This window comes from Hesperophylax consimilis, chromosome 19 (genome assembly GCF_061612785.1).
Source record: "Hesperophylax consimilis isolate HC1 chromosome 19, BYU_Hcon_1.0, whole genome shotgun sequence".
Lineage (NCBI taxonomy): Eukaryota > Metazoa > Arthropoda > Insecta > Trichoptera > Limnephilidae > Hesperophylax > Hesperophylax consimilis.
Window position 1 is genome coordinate 6415421 of NC_142854.1, and position 24502 is coordinate 6439922.

The following is a 24502-nucleotide window of genomic DNA, read 5'->3' on the forward strand; positions in this document are numbered from 1 at the left end:
ATGATATTTTTAAAACAAATTGATTTATTTGTTTCCCAACATTCCCAAATATGTTTCTGCCACTGGCAGCTCCATCGTAACCAGTGCGAAGGATCTATCACAGCGGTTCCCAGCCTTTGACTTGTGCGCTCCATACTGATAATTTCCAGCACTATGTGCTTCTGGTGGTATTATTTAGTACTAATTTACCAAGTGAATGCTGAATCATCATTGGTTCCGTCCGTATGATGCCTACACAACGCGTTGGAGCTGGGAGAACTAGCGAGTAAGTTGATAAATACTTGAACATTGTTGGAAAGGCGGCGTACACTTTATTTTGCTATTTGGGAGAGGAGAGAATGTGCGGGCTTGATATTTAAGTTTGATCATATGTGCTTCGAAGAAAACCCATGATCGTTTGCAGATTGCAATTTGTTATTTAGGTACTCGAAATACGAGCTCGCAGAACCCATATAAACCAAACTGAGTGGCAGAAAATTAAGTTCATCACAGTGAGGTGACAGTCTGCGCGCAGTTCAGTCTGGAACTTTTCTGCGCAGTGTCTTAAGGCATTCGGTTTATGTCGACTGCTTACCAACTCTTGGGACGGCAGGCTTATCTCTTACATACCCCTTCCCTAGCTACTAAGCCAATCCTGGGATGGAAATATGTAGATTTTATGAGAAAGAGGGAGGAAGTTACAGTGCCTTTAGTTACTGTTCAACGGTTTATCTTTACAGTGATGTGGACTCTGGATTCAGCACAAAAGCTTTCTCGTAAGGAAACCGAGATGGCAACTAAGGGAGGTTATAGAATGGGTGATGGAAATGTCTAGAAGGGGAAAATAAACTACCATTTGACATAAAATAATATTTATTTAATCACTTTTAAATATCATAGCTTTTTTCATCGACATAAGTTCCAAACAAATCCCTTCCAAGATTATAAAGCCCCCATCAAAATGGTGTCTCGATGACAAGGCCCTACCTTGATACTGTTTCTTAATTTTAAGAATACAAAAACTTAAAAAACTAAGACCCAAAGGAAAAGATACAAAATAGATCTATTAATTTTACAATGTTCCTTACTACATCTTTACTATTAGGCCATTTTTTAGATAATATTGTGAGCATTCAATGAAAAGTGGCCAAGTCAAAGTTCTTGATTGTTGGCAGATTGTTGAGATTAAAGATTTTTACCCAGATAGTTTCGCAAATTAGGATATTTTTTTATTCAAAGTGTATTTTGTTTCATACATGCAAAAAAAAAAATCTGATTTGCGAAGCTGTGAGTTTGCTTCTTTGCAGTATCATCAATCTAAGTTTGTCAACGGACAAAGATTTTTACTTGGTCACTTTTCATTGTCTGATATGAAATAAATTCATCATCATCAATGGATTAAAACAGTACAACTCTGTTTGAATGATTCCAACAAACAACAACACTTATAAATTATATATACTCGTTTGCATCAGCCGCTATGTCAAAATGGTGTGTATGATAAAAGCGCTTTTGCAAAATAAGGAAAGGAACAGTGTCAGTCAGTATTGCCAACTCCAATATCCAGCAAACACATTTGTACATAAAATCTTGAGAATATGAGACATTTAGAAAAGTGCAGTATCAGATTAAGCCACCGAATAGATCATACACGCTAGAAAAGCCATCCATGTAGATTTGAATGGAAACCAACATCGACTTAATATCTTTTTGGTTCTAGTCCATTTAGCATGTGCTCTGTCTCTCTTACGAAGGGGTACCCAAAAGTAACCCAACTGATGTTGCGGGGGGCTTAGTTATTGTAGTACCGGGTTCTGCCGATAGAACTAGCTACCTTTCCTCAGTCAGTATGCTAGGCGCTGCACTGGAGAAGTCCTTTCGGCTGGTGTTAATTTTTTGGTGATGGTTGTTTTGTGTGCTCGTCATTTTAGTGATGGCCGATTTTTGTAAAAGCTTATTTTGGGTACCCCTTCATACACTTACCCATTTGAATTTCATGATGATGAAACACAGTTTTGTATTGGAAATTTATGGCGTGATTTGTCAGTCTTTTGGATCACGAAACACGCCATATTATTATTTATTAAGGATGTGTTGTTTCACAGAATTTGACTAATTCATCAAATTTCAAAGTTGAATTTTAAGTTTGAAATTTGATCAATTGTTCAAATTCTGTGAAACAACACATCCTAAGATTTACCATCGGGACCATGCTACATCCCTATAACTATACTGTTCTATCCATTGCACTTGGAATAAGCAACATCATTCAACAGAAGTAATATCGTCCAGTTCATTGGTCAGGAAAATGAAAGAGTTAAGGGTAAACATAAAGTTTGCTATAATCTATGTATTCAAAGATGGTGTAAATTGAATTATTTTATGAAATAAACTTTTTGCTATTTATGCTAATATAAAGACAAATTATTTACATACGTGATATGAATAAATAGTTTTGTCCGTATAAAAACTCAATTCTTTCGAGAAAGGCATACAAATACAATATTGTATCAGTAATTCTATACAATTTTGTATGCCTTTCTTGAAAGAGTTTAATTTTTATGCAGACTAAACTATTTATTAATACTCATCTTGCGTGTGTACGGTCGCAAACATATAATTCGTCTTAACAATTTAAAGCATAACTTGCAAAAGGTGCATTTTTATAAAATAATTAAATTAATGCCATCTATGAATGCATAGATTATAACATACCTTATGTTTACCCTTAAGAGAATTTTACTGTAATTGTCAATTGTCCAACTATTCCCAAAATTTTTACCATGTATTATCAGAAAGCGGGCCATTTGCAACATTAAATAAGTAGTTACAATTACATTTTACAGCACAAAATAACATCATAAAACACAGGCGTACAGTAATAATAATTGATTTATATAATACTAGCTGAGGTGTACTTGGCGTTGCTGGGAGTTATCCTTAGGATATAGACGTATATCATTGCGGCCTACCTTTGCGGTAGGCCTTTTTACGACATACAATTCCATAGTACATTATTTTGATGTATCTCATAAGGTTTAGTCAGATTACAAAACATCGACTTTTCTCTACTTTCTATAAATATAATAGGCAAGTATTATATATACAGGGTTTTCCAATAAGAGGTGTTATTTTGATATTCAAAGAAACTTTTCCTGTAAAAGATCAATGGTTTCGTTGCTTGTATGGCACGTAGCGCCGTCTTGTTGAAAGTAAATGTTGTCCAGATCGATATCAAACGGGTCGCTTCTACGATTCGTTCTTAAGTTCAACAGCTCGGCTGTGGAACGAACTGCCGGCCTCTGTGTTTCCTCCCTCCTACAACATGGGACTCTTTAAGACCCATGTTCACTCCTTCCTCTCCACAAAAAGACCCTCCACACAGCATCCCCAAAGATGACATAGGCCCTGAGGGAAATTATTTTCTTCAGGGCCTCCTGTGTGGAGTTAACCTTCCAGCGGGCGCGTAGAGAAATTTCCCTTGAGCGGGCGCTTGTCGTAAATTTTACGTCATCAAGTTTTCTCCATGTAAGTGGTGTTTTCTTTATACAAATATTAGGGAATTTTTTTAAGGATATGAAGAATGATAATAGGCAGTACTTAAAACAAAAACAAATTGACTTTCTTAAAAAAACGAAGCAACACTCAAAACATTTTAATATTTCAAAACAAAATTTGTTATCGACCTATTTAGTCAGAATCAATATTCCCATCCTTACAATTGTTACAAACCACCTCAACTGAAGAATGGTTCTTGCATGTAAAGGACTGGCAACGGCAACACTTCATTGATGTCGAGGATCTTTTCTTATCCAGTGCACATAACCGACAAACACCGAGTTTTGGAAAGCTTCTGTTTTCTTCTTCTGTCACCGGTTCAATAGCCCTACCGTAACTCACTTTGAGAAAAACATTTATATCTTGCGGTAAATGTTCGACATTTGATTTGACTCTAGCATAGCTCGAAGCTCGATGCTTACAACTAAGTGGAAAGAGTGGGGGAAGCGATAAGGCGCGTCTGTCGTAAATTTTACGACAGCGCGCCCGCTGGAAGGTTAATATAAAAATTTTTTAAAAAATCATCCAATTCTGGCCATAAAAAATCATTAATCATCTCTCGATAGCGCAATCCATTCACCGTAACTGTTGCTCCAGCCTCATTTTCGAAAAAGTAAGGTCCAATGACTCCGCCGGACCATAAACCGCACCAAACAGTCACATATTGATGATAGAGAGGCTTTTCAACAATAACTCTTTGGGTTTTTCGAGCCCCAGATGCGACAATTTCGCTTGTTGACGAAGCCACCGAGGTGGAAATGGGCCTCATCACTCAAGTTGATTTGCATTTGATTCACTCAAAATAATAATTTTAATGCGTTGTTGAAGCGTGTATCGTTCCATTTTTATTAATGACGTAGTTTTTACTTGTCAAATGTCAAAAAATGACAGCTTCAAAAGTAACATCTACCAAAATAGCGGGCTATTCAAAATAATACGTCTTATTGGAAAACCCTGTATATAAAACCTTCCGGAAGAAATTCTCTAAATGATAGTGAAAACCCTACCTAAATCCGTTTCATAGTTTAGAAGAACTAAGCACACAAATAGACAGATGCAGATAGCGTCTTTGTTTTATACTATTTAGAGATATTGCTTTCATCATTATCTCAAAACATAGTATGTACCTATTTGGAGATGCGTGACTAATGAACTGGCCATTTGATCTGTTTAAGAGTAACTTAGGAATTATCTAGAAATTAGAATATAACTAGTATTTTATCTGAAGAGGGACAGTCTGCTTGGTTTAGTTGGAGGTCCGGATATTCCCTTTTCAATCTGAAACAAAAAGATGATAAATAAAGTACTTATTAAAGTCCTCAACCTGCGCACTTAAATACCATATTCCCTTTCATACGAGACTCGACATTCTATTTTGAAACCTTTTTCTTATAGGACAGCCCATAAACGGACACCTCACAAGAACTATACCACACCACGTCATGAGGCGGGTTAAGGTAGGGGCTGTAGGAAGGGTCTAACTTAATGCGTATTTAGATGAGGTCCAAATTATATAAGGAGAAAAAACAGATGCCGTTAGCTCATTCTAAGTGCAGGCCGACTTACGTAAAAACGAGTCGAAGAAAAGATCACCAATATCCGGTGATCGGGTGTTAAGTTCGTGTGAGTCAAGTTTTAAGCACATGCACCAATGCACGACGAATCAATGATGCTAGCTCCTTGGAAAGGCTCGTTACAAGAGTACAGACTAAGCTTAGAGATAGCAATCAATCTGTTAACAATAGATTGTCAATCAGACAGACCGCGCTCCTTTGCACTGGATCAAGTAGGTTTATGAAATATTTTGGGGCTCCAAGCCTCCTTTAGGCGTACTTTAGATTTGTACTGTGTTAGCAACTGGTTATTATCGAAGAATCTGATAGCCCTATGACACCCAATTTCTTGGAAGCTCAAAGCTCTGTAGTGGTACGCCACTACTCGAGTCAGACGGTGTCAGGTACTAAGTACACGGCGCCAAGCGCTAAGGTACCTAGGCGGTCATAAAAATTATCTGACACTTCGGCCGTTGCCTAGAGGTCAAGCCGGACGGTACCTGGAACTAACGCGCTATTCCTACAGCCATTGGATGACCTCTAGAATCTTCAGCATTACGGGCGACAAGATTTGTAGCGATAACAACTAGAATGTTCGGGAACGTTCTTAGGTGCAATTTGAATCGCATTGGAACCTACCAGTGAACACCGTAGGTTCTGCCCATCTCGATGCATTCGCACCTTATAAAAGCGACAGCGGGAGGGTACTCATTATATTTAACGCGCTAATCAAAATAACTTACTCCTTACTTAGCGCCGCGATTACATAAATAATCCTTGCTGTGTCTGTGATTAATTACTTCTGTGATTATAAAATATATAGATATATTGTTAAAATTTATTCACGGCTGTTATAACAGAATAAATCTATTATAAAATATCACATTCTTTAATATCAACACCGAACACATCTTCAACCTTCGCAACAGCTCTACACATCATCATCTGCGGGTTGGATTTGGCTTCTTCTACAAAAGCTCTTCACTGGCTACGGTCCCTCGCCATTAGTATCCATCCTGCTCCAATCCTCATCCACACATTCTACCATCCTCTTCATTGCACTGTTCGCTTCCACCAGGATACAGTTTATTGCATAATAAGTTTAATGCTAACAGGTAAAAATTTTACAATATCTATAGATAAATTTGTAAGGAAAACTTGAATATTAGAGCACGTATACATTTGCAAAACGAAAAGCGAACCGTACCACAAATTAGGGGAAAGGAACGAAGCAACCGAAAGCGGCGTTTCACGCCATTTGTGGTTGCTTTGCTTCTTTCCCTTAAGTTGAGGTTCAGTTCGGCTCGCGGATGTATTCGAAGCATTAGAGATGGCGCGACTTCTGTATGCAGCCAGCACGTGGGGCGAGTGTGTACGGCGGACGTTAGCGTATTGCGGTGATTGGTACTTACTTTGGTAAGTGAGGGCATAGATCCCAGCTTCCCCCGAGCCGCCACAGAGGGGGCGGAGGACAGGAGTCTTCTTGCTACTCGCTTTACATCTTCTTCTGTTACTTGATCTGGCAAAATGAGTAAAAAAAACATTATAATCTAGAAAATTATCATGACTATGGGAACATCGATTTTAGAACAAAATTGAGGTGACTTATGAATCTGACAGATTAACTAGATGAGAAAAATAACAAAACTCAAATTATTCAACATTTTTTTTTTATTAACCTTTCCGGTGTTCCGGTGCTGTGTAGTCAATACACATCTCAAAATAAGCGATTTAATATCGGAAAAGTATGAATATTCATAGCTAATCGATTATGTTTATTATATTTTATATCAAAAGTGATAATAATTGTAATTTAATTGCTGAAAACATGAAAAAACCATCGGCAGATGCTAAAGAAACGTGCGAGGGGACCACATCTAACGATGGTTCGCGGCCAACTGGCTAGCGGCGCGGCTGGCACAAACACAGCTGTGCGGTCGTAGGTATCGATGGTCTAAATCAAAAACTACAACTGCAGAAGTGTGGATGTCTCATGTTCCCGCATAGCGAATTAAAGCGGGACATCAATAGCGTGTCATTTCCTCGCACACTCTTCGCGTATTAGTATCACACGGTTGATTGTATTGGTGTATTTGTTCCCGATTTTTAACAAAAAACTCTGATTTTTAATTGAATTTGAAAACTATGTAATATATTATTTTTTAATTCAGTGTATAAATGTATAACGGAGGAATACCTAAAATCTGAACCCAGAATTTATTATATTTATAGAGTGATTAAAGTTATTAGAAGCAATGTGTAGTAAATACACACCACAGATAAGGAAAGGTTAACTCAAGTGCGTGTTTCTTCCACTTGGTTTTTTTAATTTCTATATTTTGATTTAACATCTAATTTAACGTCTACAAAAAGAGAATTGCTAAAAAAAAACATCCCTTCAACAGGTCGGAGCTCCACCTTATTGGCACCTGGTTCTTAGGGGTTTTTTGAATGACTACACCTCAATGATGGATAGGTCGCATTGGGAATGAAGACCTAGCTCTTCAGTTCTCACCCTCAAGACTCCTATCTCACGCCTTGTGACTTTCCTGTGCAGATTCGTAAAAAAGAAGTTTATGGATCACTTCTACAAACAACTCTGGCCAAGTGATCTGTGGAACCGTACCACAGCTGCGGTAAACTCAATAACACCTTCGGGTGTGGAATGACTTCAGTTGCCGATTAGATGATTGCCGTGCGGTCAATGAGGGTAATATTGAACACAAGTAAACTGTATTTATACTTCCGATTGTATTGTTAAATCTTACCCATAGGAAAAACTAAACCCTTCCACTCACTATTCCACAAATGATCATCTAGTCAATCAACATTATGCAAGTGCATTATATAAGCAAAATAAATACAAAACAATACAAGAACAACACGTCAACTCACCAGAGATCAAATGGGAAAATAATTCACCGACTCCAGATATTTTCATATCAGTGGGTTCGGCTCGGTAGAACTCCTAACAGGGCCTATAAATCCTACTGATCCCTCAACATAAATATTTAAAAAATCTTTCGTTATCCTACATGTATTCAAAATGACCGACTTTTGCATCTTTATATATAAATTTTTTGATAGATCTAATACGCCTAAATTTTTAATGAGAGAGCTAGGTAAAATGCCAGTAGCCGAAATAACGAATGGCAATATTTTTATAGTCTGAGAATGCCAAATTCTTTTTATTTCATTTATTGTTAGTATTATCCAATGTAATTTACTTCATATTTGTCACTAGTTTACAGTTTTAAATTAAAAGTACGAAGTTAAGTTGAGTTGAATAACCCTATATGAACACTAGAAGCATAAACAGATTAGAGATGATCTCACCGATGGCATCAATGAAGAACTTAGGTGTCCTGCGGGAGCCGGTGGCCAGCACCTGTCTGCCGATATCCTCAAACACCACGGGACGGGCTTCCAGGTTCATCAGCAGCATGGACTGCAGTTGAGTCTTGGCGCGCTGCAATTAGGGAACAAACATTTACTTTATTGTCTTCTTGGATTTCTGTATCGAGCCACTAAACCATTCAAAACACAATGTCTCTCAAATACAAACATCCATAATTCGCAACGTTCTTCAATTAATGGTTCTGTAGTTAGTCCCATACACGAGATTCACTAAATATGGATCGAATCACTTCAAAAGAGATAACACCCGATAGAACCACAGCGAAAAGAAATGCCTAGAACAATTAAAATTAGACACATTAAATGAGAAATTCATAAAATTTCCAATTTCTTTCCAAAGATCGAATTTAACCTTCTCCCGACCTTTTGTGCGAATGTGTCGACTATATAACATCAGGGTTCGTAAGATATAAAATATATCACAGATATAACATAAAAATAATATTTGTAACTTAATACATACATATTTCCATAACACTTGAATAAAATATATCTATTGAATAAACACACTTTATTTTCTATTGTAAACATAATCTGCTGTGGTGCAGCATTAATTGTTTTTATTCTTTGCATTATTTTTTTAAAAATTTTATTTCAACACTGTCTCCTAAGTACAGGGTTTTCCAATAAGAGGTGTTATTTTGAATAGCCCGCTATTTCGGTAGATGTTACTTTTGAAGCTGTCATTTTTTGACATTTGACAAGTAGAAACTATGCCATTAATAAAAATGGAACGATACACGCTTCAACAACGCATTGAAATTATTAAAATTCACTTGAGTGAATCAAATGCAAATCACCTTGAGTGATGAGGCCCATTTCCACTTCGGTGGCTTCGTCAACAAGCAAAATTGTCGCATCCGGGGCTCGGAAAACCCAAGAGTTATTGTTGAAAAGCCTCTCTATCCTCAACGTGTGACTGTTTGGTGCGGTTTATGGTCCGGCGGAGTCATTGGACCTTACTTTCTCGAAAATGAGGCTGGAGCAAGATTTATCGAGAGATGATTAATGATTTTTTATGGGCGGAATTGGATGCTATTGATCTGGACAACGTTTACTTTCAACAAGACGGCGCTACGTGCCACACAAGCAACGAAACCATTGATCTTTTACGATTGAATATCAAAATAACACCTCTTATTGGAAAACCCTGTATAATACAAATAAATAAATAAACATAAACAGAAAGAACCAAGGGACGGATAAGACTGTGTGATTTGGTTTAGTGTCACTCCTCACCCTCAGTTCCGTGGCACCGCAGTCTCCGGCCATGGCCACCAACTCCCGCAGCAGCACGTCCACGGTGTCGCCGATCCGCTGCGGCGGGGAGGCAGCGTGGATGCAGAACAGACCTGTGTCGCCGTACGCGTGGTTGTAGGCTGTCGCGTTGTACATCCAGTGGTATCTGCGCCCAAACAACTTATATTTATGAAGGAATTCTTTTTCGAAATATCAGAAGCTCCAGGGGTTAAGATTTTAATATGCATACAAATAAAATAAAGGTAAAGTAAATAAAATCTTATAAATAAGTCATGCGGCCTAACTGCAGTTAGTTTGAAAATGCAATTTATCCTGTCTGCCTACCCTTGCAGAGAAACTGCGTAATGATTAGTTAGTGCTATAGAAATTATTGTCCGCAGTATCCTGGAATTATAGCTTATTATTTGGGCCCCTTGAAATAGAAAGAGGTTTATGCGTTACCTGTATATGAGGGAATATACATACTATTCATTCTTGGATACTTAACAGGAATGCTTGATTTCAACAACTTACTAGTCTGTATATATAGTATCAAGTATATATTATTTATTAATCATTTACTTTTTACAGAGGAAATTGACAATTTATGTATGTAAGTGTAACATAATACATGGATAATAGCATAACTATATACAAAAAATAAATAAAAATCAATTGCTAATACTAAGATTAACATCAAATCCAAATAATAACACCTGATATTGTAAATAAAGCAAAGTTTCAAATATAAAGTAAGAATGTACATTGTACATTCGTATATGCATACATTTATTCAAGTTTGTTGCAAACCAGTAAGGCTGAAAACAGGAACATAATTTACTCATAAGGTATATAAAAAATAAATATAATATACTGATATGTATTATAAAACAGAAGTTTAAAAAAAAAGAAGAAAAATAATGTCTGTTGTATCCATAGAAAAAAAAACTGATAAGTAATGGCAAAATACCAACGCTGCAATTAATATCGAATTTAAATAATAATACTTGAAATGGTAAATAAATCAAAGTATAATATACATATCAAATATGTCAGTATAGTATGTATATGTCTGGATTAGTGGGTAAAGAAAAGTATGTAATAAAATTTTTTAATTAAATAAATGCCTGGGTTGCCGGCACTGAAACTGAAAAAAAAAACAACTTGATATGTATACCTATCGTGAAAGAGGTTAGGTTATATTTATGTGCCTAACAAGTATGCTCATGGGAGATCCCATGCGCTTTATTATGCTCCTAAAGCGAGGACTTCACTTACAGAGAGTTCAGTAACTATCTTTTGACGCATGTCACAAAATAGTAAAACTGCCCCATGACCTTTTTATACTTCATTTATACCTCAAATTCGTAATATTCTTCATAATACAGGGTTTTCCAATAAGAGGTGTTATTTTGAATAGCCCGCTATTTCGGTAGATGTTACTTTTGAAGCTGTCATTTTTTTACATTTGACAAGTAGAAACTACGCCATTAATAAAATGGAACGATACGCGCTTCAACAACGCATTGAAATTATTAAAATTCACTTGAGTGAATCAAATGAAAATCATCTTGAGTGATGAGGCCCATTTCCACCTCGGTGGCTTCGTCAACAAGCAAAATTGTCACATCTGGGGCTGGAAAACCTGAGAGTTATTGTTGAAATGCCTCTCTATCCTCAACGTGTGACTGTTTGGTGCAGTTTATGGTCCGGCGGAGTCATTGGACCTTACTTTTTCGAAAATGAGGCTGGAGCAACAGTTACGGTGAATGGATTGCGCTATTGAGAGATGATTAATGATTTTATATGGCCGGAATTGGATGGTATTGATCTGGACAGCGTTTACTTTCAACGAGACGGCGCTACGTGCCACACAAGCAACGAAACCATTGATCTTTTACGATTGAATATCAAAATAACACCTCTTATTGGAAAACCCTGTATATTGGTGTATAGCCGGTTTATGGAGAACAGGAACACATAAATAAATAAAAAAATATATATATATATATACATAAAGTGTATACCTGTTGAGTACGTTTGTGTAGAGTCGGGTGTACATGCCCTTCCCGGGACCCCCGGCTGAGAAAGAGCCCCCACCCCCCATCATCATGTTGAGCACGCACATGGAGATGAAGTCCTCGTCCTGGTGGGAACAGCCTGCAAACAAACACTCATTCTCTAAATCTCACTTCTTCCAAAGATGACAAAACCCTGACTTACAGATCATTCCATACAGATAGTCATCCCATATGAAAAATAGACCGTGCTCTATTTTGACAACTTTTATCGTCCAATTTGATGGCAGGCATTATTTTAGGTAACTATAATAACACATACTATCAAGTATGTGGAAATCTTGCGTGTTTATTTCACTTATTTTTATTTGAGCTTATGTTTTCGAATAAATCAAGTTCGAAGTTTGAGGGAATTTTTTAGGCAAATTAAAAAAAAAGATCGCTAAGGGGATACTTTTAAATGAAAAAGTTGTCCAACAGCATTTTATTTAACCTTTTGGCCATGTTAACGAGGTTTCCGTATCAAGGGTTGATACGGCCGCGAATCAATGCTGATTTCTTGCCATATCAACTGGTGGTACAATCTCATTCGAAAGGTTAATAAACCTAAACCAATATTAAACCAGCGTGTAAGAATCTAATTTCCAGCATTAAGAATCTAATAAAGACGGGTAGAATAGAAAAAAATACCTTCCAACCCGATGACAACGTGGGAGAGTTCGGGAAGGTCTGACCCTGGGTACAGCGGGATCTCACAATCCTCCTGAAACAGAGACACATTCAACCCATAGTGTAATGGAAAACGTAACACACCAGATCCCCAATTGCTCCCTGCTAACCCAAGCCAATGAGACTACAGCATACCTAATTGGGGAATGTTTTGATGCTGAGGGTAGTACGGAGGGGAAGGAGATGTGGATTTAAAATGATATCAGGTTAAATTTAAAACCTTATGTGCAGATTTACTGTAATAGATCAATTGGTAAGAGAAGATCTAAGCTAAGATCCATAACAAGTCCAACAGAATTCAGGTCTAAACTAAAAACTTACCTTTTTAAGCTGTCATACCCTTAAATTAAATATACCATTCATATAGTTATATTCAATTTTCCAATTATGTCTTAAATCCTGTTTCTAAATTTCGCTAATAAACAATTAGATAATGTTAATTAAGTGTTAATCTCAAGTGACCTACCAGGTATGTATTGTACTGTATATCATCTCCATAAATAGTTAAGTAATAACATAGATCACTGTAGAAGTGTATTATGGGTTTGTACAGCGCCCTTGAGGTGATTTTGCACAAAAACGGCGCTATACAAGTCATCTAATTATTATTATTATAAGATGTGTGAATGTTACAGAAGCAAGTAGTAGAGATTGTTTTAACAGTACCTGAATGAGGCCGCCAGTGTAGGTGGCCGGAGTCTTGTCCGGCTGCGGGGCTCCATCGTCAGGGAGCCCGTCCCAGGCGGCCGGGACCTCCACAAAGTACTTCTCCACCTGCTCCACCAGGGCCTCGTGCTCCACCTACAATAATCATCACATTATTAATACAAAATACTGGGGAAAGTAAGTGGGCAAGGAAAGACTTGGCCTGCAATAGACTGAGGCAAATGTGCGCTGTTTATAAGGCATTATATTGTGTATGTCACCAAAATGGTGGCTAGTATGTATATAGGATGTCAAAAAGTGAATGATTACCCCGACACCGGCGACCACCATCCGGCTGGGAGTGAAGTGCTTGCGGAGATAGGAAACCAACGACTCGCGGCTCAGGCTGGAGATGTTCTTTTCAGGGCAGATCTTGGGCAGGCCCAACGTGTTGTTGCGGAAGGCGGCCTTCAAACAAAGTATTGTTAGTTATAAAAACACACAAATGAGAAGTTCAGTAAACTAGAACCAGTTCGCACGCCGTACTTTTTGATGCCACCTGTCCTGATATGGCAACACATGGAATTGGCTGGGTTAGCAACCGCCAACTGGCCGTCATCTGATTTTATATCATTAAAAGTGTCAAAGATTGTTACTAAATCAAATAAGAACGCTTTACAATTAGTTTAACGAGAAGGTAGATACCGAACTCGGGAGCACTTCGCTCGCGAGCTGTCGTATCGTCTGCAATCAAGAACGGAATGAATCAATTCTGACTAACTCGGCCCGTCGCGGTGCTGGAGACACGCGGTGATGCAGTGTTCGCTTGCCACAAGGCGTTAAGTATATTAGTTCTTGCAATTCAGTACATAATAATGAATATCAGTTTATTTTCAGTCAATGAAAATACACTCTGCGTTAATCGTGTTGTCATTTATTTACACTTTGGAAACTTTGGAGCCGGCAACTGTCTTCACCGTAATACGCTGGGTAAAGGTATGTATTCTTCAATCAGGAGTCACGACTCGCAGACTGACTCCTAAACAAATATTGTTTTATTTATTGTGAAGGGCTATTGGTTACACTTACCGCATGAATCATGTCCATGAGCAGGGGTTCCTGCTCCGGCCTCATGGCCAGGGTCTGCAGCTCGAATCCCACTGTCTGTCTGGCCTGTTCCACTTCCTCGGGGCTCAAGGTGGGCCTCAGCACCACCTCTCCCAGAACCTAACACAGTTAAATCATTAATCATCAGTCACTATTATCAACAAATATTGCAAAGAAAACTATTCTTCTATTTATTATTATTAAACTATTCCACACACAGGATTACATACACACAATGTCATTCCCTCGGGGCCTTTTTGAGGAAAAGAAGGATTGAACCCATAGACATATGAATATTAGTAGACCTGCCCTAAGTGATTAAAAGCGTATTATCCCCACTCCCCATACCGGTTCCATTTGAACCGGCTGTGCTCGCGTGTGGCCTCAAGTGAAATTTGAAAACGTGACGTCATCATTCTTGTGCGAACTATGGTCGAGGCATCATCGGTTCATTTTACGAAATAACACGGCAAAATGTTGACTTGTACTATGAAAACTGGTAAAAATAGATGTGAAAAAAGAGAATAAACCCAATTGTCGTATTACATTCCATATATAAGCATTATTTTATTTTATTTTAAGCATATTCACATCGTATAATATGAATCAGTTGTTACTATCACATCGAGAAACGTCTGGACGCGAAACACAAAGCTGGTTGGTTGCTGGGAAGTAAATTATGAACATTTATAAAAGTGTCTTAACTAAATACTCTGAAACTAACTACGACTCTGAATATAGAAGCTGCCTTACTTTGCCGAATTTGGACTTCGCAAATTTGTTCATAACGTGGCGAGTAATTTGCGCTCCCATGTAAAAATGTCTATTCATTCAAAGCAGATTTTACTTTTAAGAAGTAAATGGTGATATTATAATGCGAGATGCCTATTTACTGTCAGATTGATTTATTGACGAATCACAGTCAGCTTCACTCCCTTCGTTCTTCAACAGTTGATTTTACCCCTCGCCATTATCTTCTCGTCTATTAATTCCTATGTCTGTGATTGAACCTGAGTGTTGAAAAGGCCCATGTTGTAGGAGGGAGGAAACAGAGGAGAGAGAGAGAGAGTGGCCCGGTTGCATGTGACAAACATCAAGAATGTACAAATGTTGGGAGCATGTCTGCTTTTTTACTCGACTGTGCGCCGGCGCCGAAGGAGTCAATGACGCCAGTTCCTGCGAGCATCTTCCAATGAAATACTGGCAAAACGAGGGTAGCATTCATACCTAGCCTCTGTGCTTTAAAGATTCTATCAAACAGACCGCTCGTAGAAACAAGCACGGAGTCAAGGGTTTTGACAGATATTCTGAGTGGGTCTATACTTAATACCATACCTTGGTGACGGCAGACAGGCCCCGACTATCAGCGCTGGTTGCATAGACAAATGTATCTCGAGAAGATTGGCAGTCGCATATTCCGCCGTGGCGTTCCAAAACCTTGAGCAATTTATCTTTGTCGCTGTATTCCTGGGTAGACTGCAAGAATACATCGGTATTAATTATTAACATTTCATTCGCTACACAGTATACAGTATATGTATTCAATATTGTCTAGTATTTTTTCATTACCCCAAATGCCAACTTTTCAAGGAAATGTGAGACACCACTCGGATATGCAACTTCGTAACGTGATCCAGAGTCTATAACAACTGAAAATAAATATTATATTTAATTATTAATGCTAACTACCAGTGATTATTTCAGCAACAAGAGGCTAAACTTCATGATTGATGTCAGAAATGCATTGCATAGACATATGATTTACTAGTGAAGACCAGTGAAAAATCGTGCGATAGTCAATGGCATTACAATACATCTAGACACGTTATTGACTCACAGAATTAATACAAAATGTGCAAGTAAAAGCCCAGCTACACTACTCGCGAAGTTGATCGAAGTTGACCGAATACGATAGTGTGGGCACGAACTTCACTTCGCTTCGCTTCGCCCGACTTCCGATTGTTGTCGGTAAATGCGCCCGAGTCAAAGGACTCGAGTCCGAGAGACTGAGTTGGACTGAGTTACTCGCGAAGTTGCACGAGTGTGTGGGCACGCACTTCGAACTTCGGCTAACTTCGTCGAGAACTTCGTCGAAGCGTCGAAGCGAGTAGTGTAGCTGACACTTAACAAAAACACTTACGTTTTCCGTAAATTCTTAATTCAAACGTTGTTCATTTATGACGAAGATAGTCATTCAAACATTTTATGAGTGTGCATGAGTGAAATAGATATAGGACCAGGCAGCATATTCATATTTTAAAGTTATGTCGAATAGTACATCCTACATCAGGGGTGTGAATGAGATGATCTATAACCTACTACCAGTAGGCTGTCCTTCTTGTACTTATGTGTTGCTAGGATGGCTATCTCACTTTCTCTAATGGCGCTTAAAATCTTCGGAAAACAATCAATGACAATTGAAATAATTGTATTATTTATAATAATATGTAATTTGCATGTATTTTCAAATGAAAAGTTATTCCGTAATTGTAAAAATCATTCACTTTGTGGCTCATCATAATTTACAATAAGAAAAACACATCAATTGTGGTTCATTGACTATAGTGGTCAAAAACAAATTTATGTGTTTTTTTTTATTGAAAAGTTATTCCTTGACTTTTACTACAGTTTATATGAAAACACTAAGGGAATTTATTTACGCAAATTGGTTAGAGATAGCACACAACCTCAAGCGACGCACGACAGTTTAATACAATATTGAAATAATCGAAAGTACGACAATTAGAAAATCTTTCGCTTGTCAACTTTGAACCTCTACAACGTGTCTATAGTTTGTAATGTCATTGGAGATGGATTCTGATTTCTTGACAAATCAGTTCTAATTTTGAAAATCACTTTTTAAATTCAAAGCAAATTTGAGTTTACTAATTTTTTATTATTTAAAAAATTTTAAACCTCCAACTGTGCAGAACTGTCCAAATCTCGTCTCACTTGCCACCTTCAATCCGTTCTTCAAGATGGTAACCTGCGTCTTCCTGCCACTCTCCTGGGAGCTGGGGTCTGCATATCTGGGCTCCGGGATTCCGGGGATTGTCTGCGTCAGCGGTGGCAGCGGGGTCACTATCTCCTGTGAAGGCACGTTAACCCCGCCCCCCTCGGAGGACTGGGTCTTGCTGAATTGGCGGCGGGCCCATCTCGCCGAGTTTAAACTGAAATATTGGGTGAGATCAATATAATCAAGGGATGTGTATTTCTATACAATTATTTATACTGATTTGTGAATGGTTTGAAAACTCAGCTATCATGAAGAGGATCCATTATCTATCTTCCCAATGATCTTCGTCATTGACAGTTTTATCAGTAAATATTTTACCTAATCGTCGCACTTTTAATAGGCACAGATCAACTTAATTACTACAAGAAACGACTATTTAAATCAGGAGAAGTGGTAAAAAATGCATTAAAGATCCATTTTTATTCTATCAAAGTTCAAAAATTCCCTTATGCTGCCATTTTGGATTTTTTTGTGTGGAATGACGTTTGTGAAAGGTTTCGTTTCAATCTAAATACGCACAAATTATTTAAATAACCCAAACTAAGAACCTATTTTTACCATCTCTCTCAATGTAAATAGTCGTTTCTTGTAGTAAATAAGTTGAAACAAAATGTAATATCCATAATCTGTACCTTTACAAGTGCAGCGGTCAGGTAAATATTAACCGTTTTATCTCCGGGCCTGCGGGATAATTGGCCAATGGTCAAACCGGTGGGGAGGGCAATCTTGTTGTTGAACAAAATCGCTACAGATGTGGACATATTTTGCATCAATGGATTGTTGCTGCTTGTGTAATACATGTCTTACTTTACATTGTTTTCCTGACTGTCTTTACTTTCATTCTAATTCTTATTTCTACCCATGGTTTTCTTTTTATTTTTTATATATATTATGTGCATTGTAATACCTACACCATTTCTTATTAATTTTTATTTAACACTTGAAAATGTTCAGTATTGTAATGGTTTCAAAAATAATAAAAGACAGAAATGAATAGTTACACAGTTATCTTCGGCAAATGGTAATGTTTAATTTTCATTGAAAAATGTTTCTTCAGTTCTAGACCCAAATTACCGTATTATCATAATATTTTACGGGGAATGCATGGATGAAAATTGTATAATTTGGAGTTTCGAAATTTGTATAGTATTTACATTTTATATTCGGAAACAAAATGTTAGATCCGCAGAGCGCTTATTAGAGCAAAACATCAAATATTACCGCGAACATCTTGTCATTTATCGGAATTTTAACTGGCATTAAAGTTATACGCACACGTAGTAATTCAATGTATTTCAGGAATAAAATACATACTAGTTTTATTATTAATTTCTATACCACAGTGAAAGTTACATCATTTTGTAAGTATATATCGACTTACCCATCTTTTGATTTTAAAATTCGGCCTCCTATAGCCTTTAAGTCAATTAATAAAGCCATAGCAGGTTATTAAATTGGGATTTTATTCAGTGGATATAAAGGTTTGAACATAACCTACAAACTTCAGCCAAGTATTTTCGCAGATTCAACTCGACCATAAATAAACCACCAACAACAATTTAATTTCATCAGCTGTCTGTTGTCTGTGGGTTAAGTAGCATAGAATTTGACATGCACATTGAGTTATATATAAGTAGAAAGTTATTTCGCATTTTAACTGGCCACCAAATTAACGACGTATTCGCTTAAAAGCATTCAGGGCATTATGTCTGTTTGACGTTTGACGTTTATGCGGATTGTTATTTACCACGCTTTGAAAGATATAGGTTATAATAATCGAATCGAGTGTTATTGTTATACTGATTATAATATTGTGGTTAATACGGTAAAGATGGATTCAGATTCTGAGATTATCACTGCCGGTAAATATGTTATCATTCAGCGCCAGGAGTATACGAAACTCCACAAATTCGGCAATTCCACCTCCTGTGCCAGCCTCGGCAAGGATCAGGTAGAACTCGCCAATATTGAAAACTGCCCTTTCTTTTCTACATTTAAAATGGTACCCAAAGGAAAAGGAAAGAATAGATTGTGCACTCTGGTTAAAACTGACTCTTCAGCTCTCAGTCTAAAAGATAATTTGGGAATTTCTTCTTCTGGTACCGATAATAGAAACATCACCGACGATGGCCGTTCTCAGAAACTAACGACCGAAGAAATTGCCGCTCTGAGACAAACGTCGATGAGCTCTACAGATATTGTGAGCACACTTATTTCCAACTCAAACACTTTTCATTCTAAAACGGAATTTTCGCAAGACAAATATTTGAAAAAGAAGGAAAAAAAGTATTTCGAGTTTGTTCAAATCAGAAAACCTTCGATGAGACTGATCGCCGATATTATGTACAGGCAAGACCCTGCAAAGATTTTAGGAATTCGTTCCGATACGTTGTCGCAGATTTTGTCTTATTGCAATGTAAGCGGGTTCGGCCACCATTTGCTTTACGATTCTGGAAGTAGTGGTCTGATGGCAGCTGCTATGTTGAATTTGGTCGGTGCCAAAACGGAAGGTCACTTGATCCACATGCATCCGGGAAACTGTTGCCAAAAACAAGCTATTTTAGGAATGAATTTTAAAGAAGAGCAATTAGATAGATGTATTTCTGTAAACTTGTATTCTGTTCTGAGACATTATTACCAAAATGGTGTCACACAAGATGTAAAAGAGATTAAAATCGATGAAGACGTCGCCGCAATAGAAAATAACATCACTGAAATTGAAAATAATGCTGAAGAACCTGCCGCTGAAAATAGAAAAAGAAAATTATCTTCAGATGAAAACGATGCAGGTACTAAAGTCTTAAAAACTGATAATGAATCAAATAAAGTGGATAATGGTAACACAGAAAATGGCGGTACAGCAGTTAAAAGGGTACCAAAGTGGGAGTTGGAGAATGAGAGAGCTTCTTGTTTAATGAAAAATAAGGTGGATTCTCTTGTGATTGTGTCTAAAGAACATCCCATGAGTCTATTCAAAGAATTGCTGCCATTTGTGAAGAACAGCAGACCTTTTGTTGTGTATAACAACTACCAGGAGCCTCTGCAGGAATGCTACGTGGCCATGAGGAAACTGAATAATGTGACCGGACTTAAATTGACCAGTTCTTGGATGCGTGGCTATCAGGTATTACTATTTGTTAGCTTAAAGTACAGATTTTCTCTGGCAAATTGTGGCGAAAGTTGACTTGCTCCTAATCCCCGCAATTCTCCTCGCAAGGGATTCATATCATTATTAGGTAACTCAAATCGGCTTTTAATCAGCGAGTTACACACAAAACCATACCTTCATTTCCTCGCCAATGTATACCACACACACATATGTGTTTTGGTTTATTTAAAATAAAACGTAACACATTTATGTTTGTTGAATACATACTTCCATTTCGAAAGTAGTCAAAATCACAGAACTCATTACTATGTATATAGAGAATTGAGAATCTTCCAAGAAATGGAAAAGGTTAAAAAAAGAAATAAAAAAATAAGTGTAATTCTAGGTAATTGTAAATACTGAACTTAGTTTGTAACTTTATTGCCATATTATTGTGTGATTTGTATAGCACACACAGTGCCCCTGAGGTGATGTTTTTTTTAAAAAAAATTTTTTTATATTAACTCCACACAGGAGGCCCTGAAGAAAATAATTTCCCTCAGGGCCTATGTCATCTTTGGGGATGCTGTGTGGAGGGTCTTTTTGTGGAGAGGAAGGAGTGAACATGGGTCTTGAAGAGTCGCATGTTGTAGGAGGGAGGAAACACAGAGGCCGGCAGTTCGTTCCACAGCCGAGCTGTTGAACTCAAGAACGAATCGTAGAAGCGACCCGTTCTCATGTGACAAATGCCAACCGTGTACAAATGTTGGGCGCGCATTTGGCGTGTAACCCGACCACGCACCGGTGCCGAAGGGATCAATGACGCTAGTTCCTCAGAGCATCTTCCATTGTAATACCGATAGAACAAGGACAGCATACCTACCTGACGCCTGTGCTCTAAGGATTGCAGTCCACTTGTTAAGATTGGGGAATCTATCAAACGGACCGCCCGTTTTTTCACAGAGTCAAGGGTTTTTTTCAGGTATTTAGGGGCTCCGGACCAGAGATGGCTGCCAAATTCGACAGTAGGGCGCACTTGCGATTTGTACAGGGTCAGCAGTTGTGTACTATTAAAGTATCTGCGGGCCCTGTACAGTACGCCCAGCTTCTGAGAAGCCAACTTTACTCTGGCTTCGATGGAGCCCCCGTACCTGAGCTGGTCACTTATAGTTACACCAAGCATATCAATGGAAGGCCTGTTCGGAAGATTGCTTCCGTTGAAGGAGACTAGATTATCATTTGGATCCCTTTTAGACGTAATCAGACAGGATTGGGTCTTTGAAACATTAAATTCGACGAGATTATTTTTACCCCAGGAGGAAATACTCTCGAGATAACCGTCCATTCTCTGCTTCAAAGCCCTCCGAGCCGTTGGAGTTTGTGTGCCCTTTGGGGGCTTGTCAAACAAAAAGCTATCATGAACTGTACTGTCATCCGCGTAACAATGAATCGGTGCACATGTCAAAAGGTCATTGATGTGCAACAAAAACAAAGTCGGAGACAGAACCGATCCCTGTGGGACGCCAGCATTTATAGAGTGTGAGGAAGAGGTGAAACCGTCAGCAACCGCCTACACAGGGATGCGGGAAGTCCGTAAGAAGGCAATTTGTTGACAAGTCCTCGGTGCCAGACCCGGTCAAAGGCCTTGGATATGTCTAGTGCGACCGTTTGGGTCTCACCGTGACGTTCCAGGCACCGCCCCCAAACATGCGACACATACGCGAGAAGATCATCGCACGAGCGGTTCCGCCGGAATCCGTATTGACGGTCGTTGATAATTTTGTTCTTCTCGAGGTATGTGAGCAGTTTGTCGTTGATCACACGTTCTATCACTTTGGACAGAACTGATGTGATCGCTATGGGGCGGTAGTTGGCCGGGTTGGAGCGGTCACCTTTCTTGGGAATAGGGTGAATGACCGCTTTTTTCCAACCAGAGGGCACAGTGCCACACTTCAGGGACATTTTGAAGAGCTTTGTCAAAACTGGAACTATTTCCGCAGCACACCTCTGCGATACCAGGGCAGGTATTCCATCAGGTCCACTAGCTTTGTTAACATCGAGCCCCCGTATAACGTGGAGTACATCCCGATGCCGGATCCTCAGCTTTTTCATATAGAAGCCGCAGTGAGAAACCGACGGCGGAACAGCACCTCCATCATCGAGGGTCGAGTTTTCCGCAAACATTTTCCCTAATAGGTTAGCCTTTTCGGTGGCGGTGTTTGCTAGTGAGCCGTCAGGTCTGGTAAGAGGTGGCAAACTGGGTTTGCAAAAATTTCGACCTATTGAGCCCGCAAGCGACCAGAATGCTCTGCTGCTATGCGGGCAGGCAGCCAGCTTTTTGCTGATCTGCAGGTCGTGTTCGAATTTTGACCTATTAATGATTCTCTTGCATTCCTTTGCCGATTTGTTGTATGCTGATCTGCTTTCGGGCGTTCGAGATGTGTTGTAGGCTCGGTAAGCTGCGTTTTTTCGTCGAACTGCTTCGGAGCATTGTCGACTGAACCACGGCTTTGAGCCCACACCAGTTTCTTTAGTAGTCGATTGTATGAAGCCATCCATCGCCGATTTGATGACTTCACCAATCTCCTGGGCACATTTTGAAGGGTCCGAAGTCCGAAAACAAACAGCTGACCACGGAAAAGCGTTGAAATGGGCCCGCAAACCGAACCAATCTGCTGACCTATAGTGCCACACTTTTCTCCTCAGCCTCTCATTGGTTGGTCTGAGGCTAACGGGGATTGATGTCGTCACTAGGCAGTGGTCGGATGATTCCAGAGGCGCTGCGACGTCAATCTTATAACCGTGTGGCACAGTAGTTAAGAATAGGTCTAACAGATTGGAGCGGTGAGTCTGGACATCAGGAACCAGTTGCTCTAATCCGTAGCAAATGGCAAAGGATTCCGCCTGTCGGCCAGCCGAGTCCGTTGGGCCTGAGAACTTCAACCATGGTTCGTTATGAACATTGAAGTCCCCCAAAACAATTAACTCGGCCGAAGGGTAGCGGGGCAAGAGATCATCAATAGTATCGCTCAAATGTTTGAAGAGTTCGGAAGTGTCTAATTCGCTATGGTTCGGTGAGCGGTATAGACATGCGTAGAATCTTGCCGTACTGGCAAGATTCTCACAAAAGCTGCGCTATACAAATTAGCCAAGAAATATTAAATAAATAACCACTGCACATATGTACTATTTAGAGTTAAGTTAAATAAAAATATAATACATGGTGAGGAAATAAAGGTATGGTTTTGGTATATAAAGCGAAAAAGCTCATTTTGGAGTTACCTAGTTGTAGTAATTACCCTGTGAAATCTAGAATGGCTCTTTGTCTTTCTTTGCCCATTCTAAACAAATGATACTAATGGTTTCTTCGGTAATAATTGCAAAATTATTTTGTGTCACCATTTTAATATGAATAATAATAAAACACTTTGTTTTAACCACTGTTTATTGGAATCATCAACAGGTTAGCTAATGGTAGTTGACATATCTCCTTGTTTTTTAAGTTTGCTGAACATTTTCTGCCCTCAATTTGGTTGGTCTGGTTTTCTTGCCTGAATTTGTTTTCCCTGGAAAAAGCGCTAAATTATAGTCTGTCGAGCACAGAAGGCGAGTGATTGAATAGACAAAAAGCACAGGCCTATGTTATGTAATAAAATTAATACATTATATTTAATGTTCTTTGTTGTAGGTTTTACCAGAAAGAACCCATCCCGATGTCATGATGCAAGCCAACAGCGGTTTTCTATTATCCGGGTGGATAGTACAATAAAATTACATTCATCGATATGTATTTTTAACATAATTAGTGAATCCTGTTTTGTGACGAGCTGATCATAAGTAATTAAATTTAAAGGAAAAGGTAAACGTGTTGTTTCATAATTTATTAAAGTTTCTCATTTTCCATTCTTCCCTCTTTCCCAATCTTATAAAACTTTCTAATTATTATGTTCTAAAATACATATCATCGTTGCGCTTGCATAATCTACACGGACTTCGCAAAGGCATTTGACCGAGTAGATCACGATATTCTAATAAGAAAGATGCATAAAATAGGTTTTAATCAACTCTTACTGACATTTTTTGCGTCATATTTAAAAGAGAGAAGTCAGTATGTAAATATAAATGTATACGACTCCCATAAGTTCGCAGCTCT

The 24502-nt window shown here is 38.5% G+C and overlaps 2 protein-coding genes across 2 annotated transcripts; one reads left to right on the forward strand and one right to left on the reverse strand.

Annotated features, from left to right (window-relative positions):
• Nucleotides 1–866: 866 nt before the first annotated feature.
• LOC149414720 (mitochondrial-processing peptidase subunit alpha) lies at nucleotides 867–18818 on the reverse strand. Its single transcript, XM_089643489.1, has 13 exons — nucleotides 18643–18818; nucleotides 17162–17415; nucleotides 15815–15894; nucleotides 15581–15721; nucleotides 14228–14365; nucleotides 13469–13606; nucleotides 13160–13294; nucleotides 12455–12527; nucleotides 11774–11906; nucleotides 9747–9912; nucleotides 8427–8559; nucleotides 6503–6609; nucleotides 867–4815 (listed from the first exon to the last, which is right to left on the reverse strand). Exons 1-13 carry the CDS (start codon nucleotides 18699–18701, stop codon nucleotides 4756–4758), a joined length of 1617 nt encoding a protein of 538 aa, XP_089499615.1. The 5' UTR covers nucleotides 18702–18818; the 3' UTR covers nucleotides 867–4755.
• Nucleotides 18819–18974: 156 nt separating this feature from the next.
• Trmt6 (tRNA methyltransferase 6 non-catalytic subunit) lies at nucleotides 18975–24195 on the forward strand. Its single transcript, XM_089643614.1, has 2 exons — nucleotides 18975–20385; nucleotides 24038–24195. The coding sequence occupies exons 1-2, from the start codon at nucleotides 18991–18993 to the stop codon at nucleotides 24116–24118; spliced, it is 1476 nt and encodes a 491-aa protein (XP_089499740.1). The 5' UTR covers nucleotides 18975–18990; the 3' UTR covers nucleotides 24119–24195.
• Nucleotides 24196–24502: the final 307 nt, after the last annotated feature.